This window comes from Pristiophorus japonicus, chromosome 10 (assembly GCF_044704955.1).
Source record: "Pristiophorus japonicus isolate sPriJap1 chromosome 10, sPriJap1.hap1, whole genome shotgun sequence".
Taxonomy (NCBI): domain Eukaryota; kingdom Metazoa; phylum Chordata; class Chondrichthyes; family Pristiophoridae; genus Pristiophorus; species Pristiophorus japonicus.
In genome coordinates, this window is record NC_091986.1 from 200,213,200 (window position 1) to 200,229,433 (window position 16,234).

The following is a 16,234-nucleotide window of genomic DNA, read 5'->3' on the forward strand; positions in this document are numbered from 1 at the left end:
TGGGGATTTTCTACTGTTAGATGTTTGGTAGTATAGTTTTTCAAAATCAGCGAAAACACACACACAGGTGGGCAAAGTTGTGGCGATGGAAGTAAGTGGTCTTGATGATTGAAAGGATAATGGGGCTTGAAGCTCAGCTCTGGGTTGAGGAGGATGCCAAGGTTTCACACGGATTGGTGCATCCTGAGCAGTGTCCTAGGCCCAACTATCTTCAGCTGCTTTATCAATGTCTTTCCCTCCATCATAAGGTCAGAAGTGGGCATGTTCACTGATAATTGCACAGTGTTCAATTCCATTTGCAACTCCTCATATAATGAAGCAGTCCGTGCCCGCATGCAGCAAGACCTGGGCAACATCAGGCTTAGGCTGGTAAGTGGCAAGTAACATTCATGCCACCCAAGGGCCAGGCAATGACTATCTCCAACAAGAGAAAGTCTAATCACCGCCCCTTGACATTCAACAGCATTACCATCCCTGAATCCCTCACCATCAACATTCTGGGGGTCACCATTGACTCGAAACTTCACAAGATGAGCCACATAAATACTGTGGCAACAAGAGCTGGTTATTCTGTGGTGCGTGTCTCGCCTCCTTACTCCCCAAAGCCTTTCAACCATCTACAAGGCACAAATCAGGAGTGTGATAGAATACTCTCCACTTGCCTGGATGAGTGCAGCTCCAACACTCAAGAAACTCAACATCATCCAGGACTAAATAGTCTACATGATTCGCACCCCAAATACCACCTTAACCATTCACTCCCTCTACTACCAATGCATCATGTCTGCAATGTATACCATCTACAAGATGCACTGCAGCAACTCACCATGGCTTCTTTGCAACACCTCCAAGTTACCTAAGTCACACACCATCCTGACTTGGAAATATATCGCCATTCCTTCATGTCGCTGGGTCAAAATCCTAGAACTCCCTCCCTAACAGCACTGTGGGAGTACATGGACTGCAGCGGTTCAAGAAGGTGGCTCGCCACCACCTTCTCAAAGGCAATTAGGGATGGGCAATAAATGCTGGCATTGTCAGCAATGCCCACATCCTGTGAATGAAAACATATTTTTGTTTTAAAGTGGGCGGGATGGTAGATAGAATCTGTGGCAAGGAAGCGGGGTTTTTTCAGGAACTAAAAATGAGGCTTTAGTCTTCCTGATGTTCCGTTTGGAAGATGTTTTAACTCATCCTGAAAACAATATTGGACAGGCAGTCTGACAGAATGGAGGTGTTGATGGGATTGAGAGAACAGGTGGAAAGTTGGAGGAGGCTATCATTGGAATACATGGCTGATCCTGCACTTGCAGGAGATGGCAGTGAAAGGTAGCATGTAGATAAGGAAGCGAAGGGAGCCAAGGACAGATATCTGGGGACTCGAGAGGCAAAGGTGTGGGGTGGGAAGGGAAGCTGTTGCTGGAGATGTGGCTGGCTACATTTGGGTAGATGGGAAAAAGCTTTTATATCTAAAAGCACAACCGTTAAAAATAAGATGTCAACGCCATTTGGAAGTCAGCTCAGGTCGACAAGTATCTCTGTGGTGGATGGAAGTTCTGCCCATCGGAGATGTGCTTCAATCAAGTAGCAGTGATGGAAAGGCTGGATCTTGTTTCTCCTCCAGTTCATGCTGGCACTCTTCTCCCCATTCAATCCCACTGAGCTTGTACGCTTCTTCCATTCCCCAGCGAATGTTGCTCCCAGCTTCTTCGTCCCTCCCTCTCCCCTTCATTACCATCTATGTTCCCTTCCCTCTGTGCCAGCCATTTCCCCTTCCTTCTCCCCATTCATTGACATTTATCTCTCTCTCTTCCATTGCAATCCATTTGTCCATCTCATTGTGATTCATTCTCCCCTTCCATTGCCATCCAATGCCATTGTCCACTCAGCCCTGCTCCTACCTGAGTCTGGCTGCTAATAGCGCATACTGGGTCTCCCTACTCTCAGCGCTGCACCAATATTAGAAATTGCAGCTTGGTTTACTGCACACAATTGGACCAATGACAAAGGAGGAGTGTTTCTTTCAGGTAAAAGAATCCAGACAGTGAAACTGCCCGTTAGCAAAACAACGTCTTGTTGCTTCGGAGGGAAGGATTATTCTGATCTTTATGTAACATCAGCTACCAAAAGAATGGACGAAGAGTCGCTTCGGAGAGAGCCACAGGCAGGTGGGATTTTTAAGGTATGTGAAATTGTCTTACCAGATTCCTAGTACAACTAGCGACAGGTAGAATTTACAAATGCATCCTCCCATTGGCTTCCCTCCTCTCCCGTCTTTCAGATGAGACGTTAAACCGAGGCCCCGTCTACCCTCTCAGGTGGACGTAAAAGATCCCATGGCACTATTTCGAAGAAGAGCAGGGAAGTCCTGGCCAATATTTATCCCTCAATCAACATAACAAAAACAAATTATCTGGTCATTATCACATTGCTGTTTGTGGGGAGCTTGCTGTGTGCAAGTTGGCTGCCGCGTTTGCTACATTACAACAGTGACTACATTCCAAAAGTACTTCATTGGCTTTAAAGCGCTTTGAGACATCCGGTGGTCGTGAAAGGCGCTATATAAATGCAAGTCTTTCTTTTAAGGCACTAATGCATCCTGGGATAATTGCAGACGGCTCCAACTTCACTCAAGTGGTTATTGTTCAAGCGTGACGATAATAAGGGGAACTGATAGGGTAGATGGAGACAAACTATTTCCAGTGGTTGGTGAGCCTAGGACGAGGGGGCACAGTCTAAAAATTAGAGCCAGACCTTTTAGGAATGAAGTTTGGAAACACTTCTACATACAAAGGATGGTAGAAGTTTGGAACTCTCTTCCGCAAACAGCAATTGAGGCTAGGTCAATTGTTAATTTTAAAATCTGAGATTGTTGTTAACCAAAGGTATGAAGAGATATGGGTTAAAGGCGGGTCTATGGAGTGAGGTCGCAGATCAGCCATGATCTCATTGAATGGAGCAACAGGCTCGAGGGCTAACTGACCTAATCCTGTTCCCATGTTCCTATGGTTCTATGTCCTATGTAAAGCTCGATAGCGAGCATATAGCAGACGATTTGTCTGTGCGGATCCCGCTGTCAAACTTGGTCATCTCCTCAAGTGCCATTCACACAGATGTGATTTCATACAGGGATCACTAAATAGCAATCAGGACTGAAAATCCTGGCTAATTTGTCCTCCGCCTAGCTCAGCAGCACTCTTTCCATTAGGGTTACCCCACGGATGATCAGCTAACTCAGTACAGACTAGTGATCAAAGTTTCTAGGTCAATATGGCTCAGTTCTTTACTGACCAATTTCTGAAGATGGTGGAGAGGAATGAGGGAATCCTATAAAAATGAAAGAATGAAAGGCTCGCATTTATATAGCGCCTTTCACAACCTCAGGACCTCCCAAAGCGCTTCGCAGCCAATGAAGTACTTTTGAGGCCTAGTCACTGTTGTAATGTGGGAAACACAGCAGCCAATCTGTGCACAGCAAGCTCCCACAAACAGTAATATGATAATGTGACCAGAAAACCTGTTTTAGTGAAGCTGGTTGAGGGATAAATATTGGCCAGGACACCTCTTCTTCGAAATAGTGCCATGGGATATTTTCCATCGATCTGAGAGAGCAGACGGGGCCTCGGTTTAATGAAAGATAGCACCTCCGACAGAGCAGCGCTCCCTCAGTACTGCACTGGGCGTGTCAGCCGAGATTTTGTGCTCAATTCTCTGGAGTGGGATTATGAACCCACATCCTTCTGACTCAGAGGCAGAATACTACTCACGGACAAGTGCGAAAGACTGGATACAGCAGATACTTAAAAAAGACTGCTTTTTCAGGACAGAATATAAAGATGCATAAGTTAAAAATCTTATTTAATTGTTTAATTTTATGTTAGTCATAGGTTTTTTTTACTCCTTTTTATGACACCTTTGTCCTGCCACCTCCTCTCCTGCTGGCATTGACTCCAGGCTGGGTTCAGTCCTATCAGCATTGGCTTTCCACTGGCACCCTGCCAAGTGGGCATTACTCATGTGTGTGTGTGTGTGGCGTTAAGCTTCATGAAGACTTCATTCGCCCAGCCTGGTCATGCCATGAACCAACTAACTTTTTTCCATCGATCCATCTCCACTTTCCACTCGGGGGTCACTAGATAGTGGGAGTATGATCAGGAGCAAGAATCTCAGCCAATCTTCCGAATCCAGAAGTACTAGTGCTGCTTTGCTAGGGATAGACGTTGAGACCTTGCAAGCATGTGAGGCCCAGGTATTCATAGAAACATAGAAAATAGGTGCAGGAGTAGGCCATTTGGCTCTTCAAGCCTGCACCACCATTCAATAAGATCATGGCTGATCATTCCCTCAGTACCCCTTTCCTGCTTTCTCTCCATACCCTTTGATCTCTTTAGCCGTAAGGGCCATATCTAACTTCCTTTTGAATATATCCAATGAACTAGCATCAACAACTCTCTGCAGCAGGGAATTCCACAGGTTAACAACTCTCTGAGTGAAGAAGTTTCTCCTCATCTCAGTCCTAAATGGCCTACCTCTTATCCTAAAGCTATGTCCCCTGATTCTGGACTTCCCCAACATCGGGAACATGCTTCCCGCATCCAACCGGTCCAGTCCCATCAGAATTTTATACGTTTCTATGAGATCCCCTCTCATCCTTCTAAACTCCAGTGAATAAAGGCCCAGTTGATCCAGTCTCTCCTCATATGTTAGTCCAGCCATCCCTGGAATCAGTCTGGTGAACCTTCGCTGCACTCCCTCAATAGCAAGAACATCCTTCCTCAGATTAGGAGACCAAAACTGAACACAATATTCCAGGTGAGGCCTCACCAAGGCCCTCTACAACTGCAGCAAGACCTCCCTGCTCCTATACTCAAATCCCCTAGCTATGAAGGCCAACATACCATTTGCCCTCTTCACCGCCTGCTGTACCTGCATGCCAACTTTCAAGGACTGATGAACCATGACACCCAGGTCTCGTTGCAACTCTCCTTTTCCTAATCTGCAGCCATTCAGATAATATTCTGCCTTCGTGTTTTTGCACTCAAAATGGATAACCTCACATTTATCCACATTATACTGCATCTGCCACGCATTTGCCCACTAACCTAACCTGTCCAACTCACCCTGCAGCCTCTTAGCGTCCTCCTCACAGCTCACACCGTCACCCAGTTTAGTGTCATCTGCAAACTTGGAGATATTACACTCAATTCCTTCATCTAAATCATTAATATATATTGTAAAGAGCTGGGGTCCCAGCACTGAGCCCTGCGGCACTCCACTAGTCACTGCCTGCCATTCTGAAAAGGCAACGTTTATCCCGACTCTCTGCTTCCTGTCTGCCAACCAGTTCTCTATCCACGTCAGTGCATAACCCCCAATACCATGTGCTTTGGTTTTGCACACCAATCTCTTGTGCGGGACCTTGTCAAAGCCTTTTGAAAGTCCAAATACACCACATCCACTGGTTCTCCCTTGTCCACTCTGCTAGTTACATCCTCAAAAAATTCCAGAAGATTCACCAAGCATGATTTCCCTTTCATAAATCCATGCTGACTTGGACCGATCCTGTCACTGCTTTCCGAATGCGCTGCTATTGCATCCTTAATGATTGATTCCAACATTTTCCCCACTACTGATGTCAGGCTAACCGGTCTATAATTACCCGTTTTCTCTCTCCCACCTTTTTTAAAAAGTGGTGTTACATTAGCTACCCTCCAGTCCATAGGAACTAATCCAGATTTGATAGACTGTTGGAAAATGATCACCAATTGATCCACTATTTCTAGGGCCACTTCCTTAAGTACTCTGGGATGCAGACTATCAGGCCCCAGGGATGTATCAGCCTTCAATCCCATCAATTTCCCGAACACAATTTCCCGCCTAATAAGGATATCCTTCAGTTCCTCCTTCTCACTCGACCCACTGTCCCCTAGTACATTCAGAAGGTTATTTGTGTCTTCCTTCGTGAAGACAAAACCGAATTATTTGTTCAGTTGGTCTTCCATTTCTTTGTTCCCATTATAAATTTACCTGAATCCGACTGCAAGGGACCTACGTTTGTCTTCACATATTTATCGACGCTTTTGCAGTCAGTTTTTATGTTCTAGGCAGGACCGGAACCAATTTCCGAGGGGGAGTGTTTGCCAGTGCTGTTGGGGAGGAGTTAAACTAATATGGCAGGGGGATGGGAACCAATGCAGGGAGACAGAGGGAAACAAAAAGGAGACAAAAGCAAAAGACAGAAAGGAGATGAGTAAAAGTGGAGGGCAGAGAAACCCAAGGCAAAAAACAAAAAGGGCCACTGAATGTAAAGAGGCTGCAGGAGGGGTCAAAACTAAAAATCATGGTTTCAAAACTAGTATTAAAACACTCTACCTAAACGCACGCAGTATTTGAAATAAAGTAAATGAGTTGACGGCACAAATCATTACAAATGGGTATGATTTGGTGGCCATTACAGAAACGTGGTTGCAGGGTGGCCAAGACTGGGAATTAAACATATAGGGGTATCTGACGATTTGTAAAGATAGACAAGAAGGGAAAAGAGGTGGGGTAGCTCTGTTAATAAAGGATGATATCAGGGCAGTTGTGAGAGACGATATTGGCTCTAATGAACAAAATGTTGAATCATTGTGGGTGGAGATGAGAGATAGTAAGGAGAAAAAGTTACTGGTGGGCGTAGTTTATAGGCCCCCAAATAATAACTTCACGGTGGGGTGGGCAATAATCAAGGGAATAATGGAGGCATGTGAAAAAGGAACAGCAGTAATCATGGGGGATTTTAACCTACATATCGATTGGTCAAATCAAATCGCATGGGGTAGCCTTGAGGAGGAATTCATAGAATGCATACGGGATTGTTTCTTAGAACAGTATGTTACAGAACCTACAAGGGAGCAAGCTATCTTAGATCTGGTCTTGTGTAATGAGACAGGAATAATAAACGATCTCCCAGTAAAAGATCCTCTCGGAATGAGTGATCACAGTATGGTTGAATTTGTAATACAGACTGAGGGTGAGGAAGTAGTGTCTCAAACGAGCGTACTATGCTTAAACAAAGGGAACTACAGTGGGATGAGAGCAGAGTTGGCTAAAGTAGACTGGAAACACAGACTAAACGGTGGCACAATTGAGGAACATTGGAGGACTTTTAAGGAGCTCTTTCATAGTGTTCAACAAAAATATATTCCAGTGAAAAAGAAGGGCGGTAAGAGAAGGGATAACCAGCCGTGGATAACCAAGGAAATAAAGGAGAGTATCAAATTAAAAACCAATGCGAACAAGGTGGCCAAGGTGAGTGGGAAAATAGAAGATTGGGGACATTTTAAACGACAGCAAAGAATGACGAAGAAAGCAATAAAGAAAGGAAAGATAGATTACGAAGGTAAACTTGCGCAAAACATATAAACGGATAGTAAAAGCTTTTACAGGTATATAAAATGGAAAAGAGTGACTAAAGTAAATGTTGGTCCCTTAGAAGATGAGAAGGGGGATTTAATAATGGGAAATGTGGAAATGGCTGAGACCTTAAATAATTATTTTGCTTCGGTCTTCACAGTGGAAGACACAAAAACCATGCCAGAAATTGCTGGTCACAGGAATGTGGGAAGGGAGGACCTTGAGACAATCACTATCACTAGGGGGGTAGTGCTGGACCGGCTAATGGGACTCAAGGTAGACAAGTCCCCTGGTCCTGATGAAATGCATCCCAGGGTATTAAAAGAGATGGCGGAAGTTATACCAGATGCATTCGTTATAATCTACCAAAATTCTCTGGACTCTGGGGAGGTACCAGCGGATTGGAAAGCAGCTAATGTAACGCCTCTGTTTAAAAAAGGGGGCAGACAAAAGGCAGGTAACTATAGGCCGGTTAGTTTAACATCTGTAGTGGGGAAAATGCTTGAAGCTATCATTAAGGAAGAAATAGCGGGACATCTAGATAGGAATAGTGCAATCAAGCAGATGCAGCATGGATTCATGAAGGGGAAATCATGTTTAACTAATTTACTGGAATTCTTTGAGGATATAACGAGCATGGTGGATAGAGTTTTACCGATGGATGTGGTGTAATTAGATTTTCAATAGGCATTCGATAAGGTGCCACACAAAAGGTTACTGCAGAAGATAAAGGTACGCGGAGTCAGTGGAAATGTATTAGCATGGATAGAGAATTGGCTGGCTAACAGAAAGCAGAGAGTCGGGATAAATGGGTCCTTTTCGGGTTGGAAATCGGTGGTTAATGGTGTGCCACAGGGATCTGTGCTGGGACCACAACTGTTTACAATATACATAGATGACCTGGAAGAGGGGACAGAGTGTAGTGTAACAAAATTTGCACGTGACACAAAGATTAGTGGGAAAGCGGGTTGTGTAGAGGACACAGAGAGGCTGCAAAGAGATTTAGATAGGTTAAGCGAATGGGCTAAGGTTTGGCAGATGGAATACAATGTCGGAAAGTGTGAGGTCATCCACCTTGGGAAAAAAAACAGTAAAAGGGAATATTATTTGAAAGGGAGAAATTACAACATGCTGCGGTGCAGAGGGACTTTGGGGTCCTTGTGCGTGAATCCCAAAAAGTTAGTTTGCAGGTGCAGCAGGTAATCAGGAAGGCGAATGCAATGTTGGCCTTCATTGCGAGAGGGATGGAGTACAAAAGCAGGGAGGTCCTTCTGCAACTGTATAGGTTATTTGTGAGGCCGCACCTGGAGTACTGCGTGCAGTTTTGGTCACCTTACTTAAGGAAGGATATACTAGCTTTGGAGGGGGTACAGAGACGATGCATGAGGCTGATTCCGGAGATGAGGGGGTTACCTTATAGAAACATAGAAACATAGAAAATAGGTGCAGGAGTAGGCCATTCGGCCCTTCGAGCCTGCACCGCCATTCAATGAGTTCATGGCTGAACATGAAACTTCAGTACCCCATTTCTGCTTTCTCGCCATACCCCTTGATCCCCCTACTAATAAGGACTTCATTTAACTCCTTTTTGAATATATTTAGTGAATTGGCCTCAACAACTTTCTGTGGTAAAGAATTCCACAGGTTCACCACTCTCTGGGTGAAGAAGTTTCTCCTCATCTCGGTCCGAAATGGCTTACCCCTTATCCTTAGACTGTGACCCCTGGTTCTGGACTTCCCCAACATTGGGAACATTCTAAACCCATCAGAATTTTAAATGTTTCTATGAGGTCCCCTCTCATTCTTCTGAACTCCAGTGAATACAAGCCCAGTTGATCCAGTCTTTCTTGATAGGTCAGTCCCGCCATCCCGGGAATCAGTCTGGTGAACCTTCGCTGCACTCCCTCAATAGCAAGAATGTCCTTCCTCAGGTTAGGAGACCAAAACTGTACACAATACTCCAGGTGTGGCCTCGCCAATGCCCTATACAACTGTAGCAACACCTCCCTGCCCCTGTACTCAAATCCCCTCGCTATGAAGGCCAACATGCCATTTGCTTTCTTAACCGCCTGCTGTACCTGCATGCCAACCTTTAATGACTGATGTACCATGACACCCAGGTCTCGTTGCACCTCCCCTTTTCCTAATCTGTCACCATTCAGATAATAGTCTGTCTCTCTGTTCTTACCACCAAAGTGGATAACCTCACATTTTTCCACATTATACTTCATCTGCCATGCATTTGCCCACTCACCTAACCTATCCAAGTCACTCTGCAGCCTAATAGCATCCTCCTCGCAGCTCACACTGCCAACCAACTTAGTGTCATCCGCAAATTTGGAGATACTACATTTAATCCCCTCGTCTAAATCATTAATGTACAGTGTAAACAGCTGGGGCCCCAGCACAGAACCTTGCGGTACCCCACTAGTCACTGCCTGCCATTCTGAAAAGTCCCCATTTACTCCTACTCTTTGCTTCCTGTCTGACAACCAGTTCTCAATCCATGTCAGCACACTACCCCCAATCCCATGTGCTTTAACTTTGCACATTAATCTCTTGTGTGGGACCTTGTCGAAAGCCTTCTGAAAGTCCAAATGTACCACATCAACTGGTTCTCCCTTGTCCACTCTACTGGAAACATCCTCAAAAAATTCCAGAAAATTTGTTAAGCATGATTTCCCTTTCACAAATCCATGCTGACTTGGACCTATCATGTCACCTCTTTCCAAATGCGCTGCTATGACATCCTTAATAATTGATTCCATCATTTTACCCACTACCGATGTCAGGCTGACCGGTCTATAATTCCCTGTTTTCTCTCTCCCTCCCGTTTTAAAAAGTGGGGTTACATTGGCTACCCTCCACTCGATAGGAACTGATCCAGAGTCAATGGAATGTTGGAAAATGACTGTCAATGCATCCGCTATTTCCAAGGCCACCTCCTTAAGTACTCTGGGATGCAGTCCATCAGGCCCTGGGAATTTATCGGCCTTCAATCCCATCAATTTCCCCAACACAATTTCCCGACTAATAAGGATTTCCCTCAGTTCCTCCTCCTTACTAGACCCTCTGACCCCTTTTATATCCGGAAGGTTGTTTGTGTCCTCCTTAGTGAATACCAAACCAAAGTACTTGTTCAATTGGTCCGCCATTTCTTTGTTCCCCGTTATGACTTCCCCTGATTCTGACTGCAGGGGACCTACGTTTGTCTTTACTAACCTTTTTCTCTTTACATATCTACAGAAACTATTGCAATCCGTCTTAATGTTCCCTGCAAGCTTCTTCTCGTACTCTATTTTTCCTGCCCTAATCAAACCCTTTGTCCTCCTCTGCTGAGTTCTAAATTTTTCCCAGTCCCTGGGTTCGCTGCTATTTCTGGCCAATTTGTATGCCACTTCCTTGGCTTTAATACTATCCCTGATTTCCCTTGATAGCCACGGTTGAGCCACCTTCCCTTTTTTATTTTTACGCCAGACAGGAATGTACAATTGTTGTAGTTCATCCATGCGGTCCTAAATGTCTGCCATTGCCCAGCCACTGTCAACCCCTTAAGTATCATTCGCCAATCTATCCTAGCCAATTCACGCCTCATAACTTCAAAGTTACCCTTCTTTAAGTTCTGGACCATGGTCTCTAATTAACTGTTTCATTCTCCATCCTAATGCAGAATTCCACCATATTATGGTCGCTCTTCCCCAAGGGGCCTTGCACAACGAGATTGCTAATTAATCCTCTCTCATTACACAACACCCAGTCTAAGATGGCCTCCCCCCTAGTTGGTTCCTCGACATATTGGTCTAGAAAACCATCCCTTATGCACTCCAGGAAATCCTCCTCCACCGTATTGCTTCCAGTTTGGTTAGCCCAATCTATGTGCATATTAAAGTCACCCATTATAACTGCTGCACCTTTATTGCATGCATCCCTAATTTCCTGTTTGATGCCCTCCCCAACATCACTACTACTGTTTGGAGGTCTGTACACAACTCCCACTAACGTTTTTTGCCCTTTGGTGTTCTGCAGCTCTACCCATATAGATTCCACATCATCCAAGCTAATGTCCTTCCTGACTATTGCATTAATCTCCTCCTTAACCAGCAATGCTACCCCACCTCCTTTTCCTTTTATTCTATCCTTCCTGAATGTTGAATACCCTTGGATGTTGAGTTCCCAGCCCTGATCATCCTGGAGTCACGTCTCTGTAATCCCAATCACATCATATTTGTTAACATCTATTTGTACAGTTAATTCATCCACCTTATTACAGATACTCCTTGCATTAAGACACAAAGCCTTCAGGCTTGTTTTTTTTAACACCCTTTGTCCTTTTAGAATTTTGCTGTACAGTGGCCCTTTTTGTTCTTTGCCTTGGGTTTCTCTGCCCTCCACTTTTCCTCATCTCCTTTCTGTCTTTTGCTTTTGTCTTCTTTTTGTTTCCCTCTGTCTCCCTGCATTGGTTCCCATCCCCCTGCCATATTAGTTTAACTCCTCCCCAACAGCACTAGCAAACACTCCCCCTAGGACATTGGTTCCGGTCCTGCCCAGGTGCAGACCGTCCGGTTTGTACTGGTCCCACCTCCCCCAGACCCGGTTCCAATGCCCCAGGAATTTGAATCCCTCCCTGCTGCACCACTGCTCAAGCCACGTATTCATCTGCGCTATCCTGCGATTCCTACTCTGACTAGCACGTGGCACTGGTAGCAATCCCGAGATTACTACTTTTGAGGTCCTACTTTTTAATTTAGCTCCTAGCTCCTTAAATTCGTTTCGTAGAATCTCATCCCTTTTTTTACCTATGTCGTTGGTACCAATGTGCACGACAACTGGCTGTTCTCCCTCCCTTTTTAGAATGTTGAACCCGCTCCGAGACATCCTTGACCCTTGCACCAGGGAGGCAACATACCATCCTGGAGTCTCGGTTGCGGCCGCAGAAATGCCTATCTATTCCCCTTACAATTGAATCCCCTATCACTATCGCTCTCCCACTCTTTTTCCTGCCCTCCTGTGCAACAGAGCCAGCCACGATGCCATGAACTTGGCTGCTGTTGCCCTCCCCTGATGAGTCATCCCCCCCAACAGTGCCCAAAGCAGTGTATCTGTTTTTCAGGTGTTGACCACAGGGGACCCCTGCACTACCTTCCTTGCAGTGCTCTTCCTGCTGGTCTTCCATTCCCTATCTGGCTGTGGACCCTTTCCCTGCGGTACGACCAACTTGCTACACGTGCTACTCACATCATTCTCAGCATCGTGGATGCTCCAGAGTGAATCCACCCTCAGCTCCAACTCCGCAACGCGGTCCATCAGGAGCTGGAGGCGGATACACTTCCCGCGCACTTAGTCGTCAGGAACACTGGTGTCGTCCCTGAGTTCCCACATGGTACAGGAGGAGCATAACACGTGACCGAGCTGTCCTGCCATGACTTAACCCTTTGATAAGCAACAACAATGCTAAAGTTTACTCACTGTTATAGAAGAGAAAAAAGAACAGCTACTCACCAATCACCAGCCAATCACTTACCCCCTTGGCTGTGACGTCACCTTTCTGTTTCTTTCAACTTCTTTTTTGCCTTCTCCTTGGAGCTGCACAAGTACGCCTCTCGCCGACCCCGGAACTCATGCCTCTCCACGCACCTCCGACGCTGCTCCCGACTGCCGCCGCGTTGGGCCTTTATAGGCCTCTCGCCGACCCCGGAACTCACGCCTCTCCACGCACCTCCGACGCTGCTAGATGATAGATTGAATAGACTGGGTCTTTACTCGTTGGAGTTCAGAAGGATGAGGGGTGATCTTATAGAAACATTTAAAATAATGAAAGGGATAGACAAGATAGAGGCAGAGAGGTTGTTTCCACTGGTCGAGGAGACTAGAACTAGGGGGCACAGCCTCAAAATACGGGGGAGCCAATTTAAAACTGAGTTGAGAAGTAATTTCTTCTCCCAGAGGATTGTGAATCTGTGGAATTCTCTGCCCAAGGAAGCAGTTGAGGCTAGCTCATTGAATGTATTCAAGTCACAGATAGATAGATTTTTAACCAATAAGGGAATTAAGGGTTATGGGGAGCGGGTGAGTAAGTGGAGCTGAGTCCACGGCCAGATCAGCCATGATCTTGTTGAATGGCGGAGCAGGCTCGAGGGGCTAGATGGCCTACTCCTGTTGCTAATTCTTATGTTCTTATGTTCCCTGCAAGCTTCCTCTCGTACTCTATTTTTCCCCTCCTAATTAAACCCTTTGTCCTCCTCTGTTGAATTCTAAATTTCTCCCAGTCCTCAGGCTTGTTGCTTTTTCTAGCCAACTTATATGCCTCTTTCTTGGTTTTAACACTATCCTTAATTTCCCTTGTTAGCCACGGTTGAGCCACCTTCCCCATTTTACTTTGATTCCAGACAGGGATGTACAATTGTTGAAGTTCATCCATGTGATCTTTAAATGTTTGCCATTGCTTATCCACCGTCAACCCTTTAAGTATCCTTTGCCAGTCTATTCTAGCCAATTCACGCCTCATACCATCGAAGTTACCTTTCCTTAAGTTCAGGACCCTAGTTTCCGAATCAACTGTGTCACTTTCCATCTTAATAAAGAATTCTACTATATTATGGTCACTCTTCCCCAAGGGGCCTCGCACAACAAGATTGCTAATTAGTCCTTTCTCATTACACATCACCCAGTCTAAGATGGCCAGCTCTCCAGTTGGTTCCTCGACATATTGGTCTCGAAAACCATCCCTAATACACTCCAGGAAATCCTCCTCCACCGCATTGCTTCCAGTTTGGTTAGCCCAATCAATATGTAGATTAAAGTCGCCCATGATAACTGCTGTACCTTTATTGCATGCATCATTTATTTCTTGTTTGATGCTGTCCGCAACCTCACTACTACTGTTTGGTGTTCTGTACACAACTCCCACTAGCGTTTTCTGCCCTTTGGTATTCCGCAGCTCCACCCATACCGATTCCACATCATCCAAGCTAATGTCCTTCCTTACTACTGCATTAATTTCCTCTTTAACCAGCAACGCCACCCTGCCTCCGTTTCTTCTCTGTCTATCTTTCCTAAATGTTGAATATCCCTGGATGTTGATTTCCCAGCCTTGGTCATCCTGGAGCCATGTCTCCGTGATGCCAATTACATCATATCCGTTTACTGCTATCTGCGCAGTTAATTCATCCACCTTATTCCGAATACTCCTCGCATTGAGCCACAGAGCCTTCAGGCTTGTCTTTTTAACACACTTTGCCCCTTTAGAATTTTGTTGTAATGTGGCCCTTTTTGTTTTTTGCCTTGGGTTTCTCTGCCCTCCATTTTTACTATTCCCCTTTCTATCTTTTGATTCTGCCTCCATTTTATTTCCCGCTGTCTCCCTGCATAGGTTCCCATCCCCCTGCCATGTTAGTTTAACTCCTCCCCAACAGCACTAGCAAACACTCCCCCTCGGACATTGGTTCCGGTCCTGCCCAGGTGCAGACCCTCCAGTTTGTACTGGTGCCACCTTCCCCAGAACCGGTTCCAATGTCCCAGGAATTTGAATCCCTCCCTTCTGCACCACTCTTCAAGCCACGTATTCATCTGAGCTATCCTGCGATTCCTACTCTGACTAGCACGTGGCACTGGTAGTAGAGATTACTACTTTTGAGGTCCTACTTTTTAATTTAGCTCCTAGCTCCCTAAATTCGTCTCGTAGGACCTCAAGAAAAAAGAAAAGCTACTTACCAATCACCAGCCAATCACTTACCCCCTTGGCTGTGATGTCACCTTTTGATTTCTTTCTACTTCTTTATTGCGTCCCTGCTGCAGCTGCACCAGCTGGGCTCCTCGACCTCCCGCTGGCTCCCCGACTGATTGGCCTCTGTAGGCCTCACTGATGTCCCGCTCTGCCTCTCCTACACCTCCTCGACCTCCCGCTGGCCCTTCCTGACTGATGGGCCTTTTGTAGGCCTCCCGACTCTGCTGCTCCGCCTCTCCTACACCTCCTCGACCTCCCGCTGGTGCCTCCCGACTGATGGGCCTTTTGTTGGCCTCCCGACTCTGCTGTTCCGCCTCTCCTACACCTCCTCAACCATTGCGGAGCCCCATATGAGACGAGTCTACCTAAACTCAGTGTGACTTTCAATGACTTATTTATGGTATGAGCTGAGGGTTTACTCTATTTATTGACAGATAGTCACTCTCTGAGGTAATAACTGAGAAGTTTCCAAATGAATGAGCACCATTTTATTTTACTTTCCAGGTTTCTGGATTGGGTGTGAAGGGGATTCCACCATATTCGTTTATGGGATAGAATATTTCCACAAGCTGGTTCAGTGCCAACCGAAAAGAGACCTAATGAACTGCTGCAGGGTTTTCAAACAGGGAAAAGAAAAACCGGACAAAATCTTACTGGAAACTCTACTTTCTTTCCATTTTCCCTGTAATGTGTACCCACCTAAAACTGGACAGAGTTGTGCCAACTCACAGAGTGTGGCAATGTTTCCATCCATGCTACTTCTGTTTAAAAAGGGTGTGTGTTGCTTTATTTTTTTCTCAATTTCTCTCCCTCCCCCCTCCTGATGGGAGTGACTCTTACTGATGTAGTACTCCATGGGGTCTGCATCCCTCCATTGAAGACAGAGCCGTTAATTAACCATTGCATAACTATGATAAACTCTTTACTATAATACAGTACCTCAAATTAGTCTGTGGATTTAATGCAGTAACACACTGAATCTAAAAGGTGCGAGAATCCTCTCCAGGAAATGGTCTCACCCAATGTGGACTTGGCACTGGGTAGGGTTTGGAAAAAGTGGCCTATTGAAACTCCAGCACACTTTGTAAACACAATACAAGCCTTTTTAATGCTATG

The 16,234-nt window shown here is 45.5% G+C and overlaps 1 protein-coding gene across 1 annotated transcript in view; it reads left to right on the forward strand.

Annotated features, from left to right (window-relative positions):
* LOC139274900 (regucalcin-like) overlaps positions 1–15,692 on the forward strand; it is a 31,391-nt gene extending 15,699 nt beyond the window's left edge. The window contains exons 5-6 of the mRNA XM_070891626.1: positions 2,028–2,182; positions 15,623–15,692. Coding sequence (XP_070747727.1) covers positions 2,028–2,182; positions 15,623–15,673 — 206 coding nt within the window. The 3' untranslated portion in view covers positions 15,674–15,692. The remainder of the gene's footprint in view (positions 1–2,027; positions 2,183–15,622) is intronic.
* The last annotated feature ends 542 nt before the right edge of the window (positions 15,693–16,234 follow it).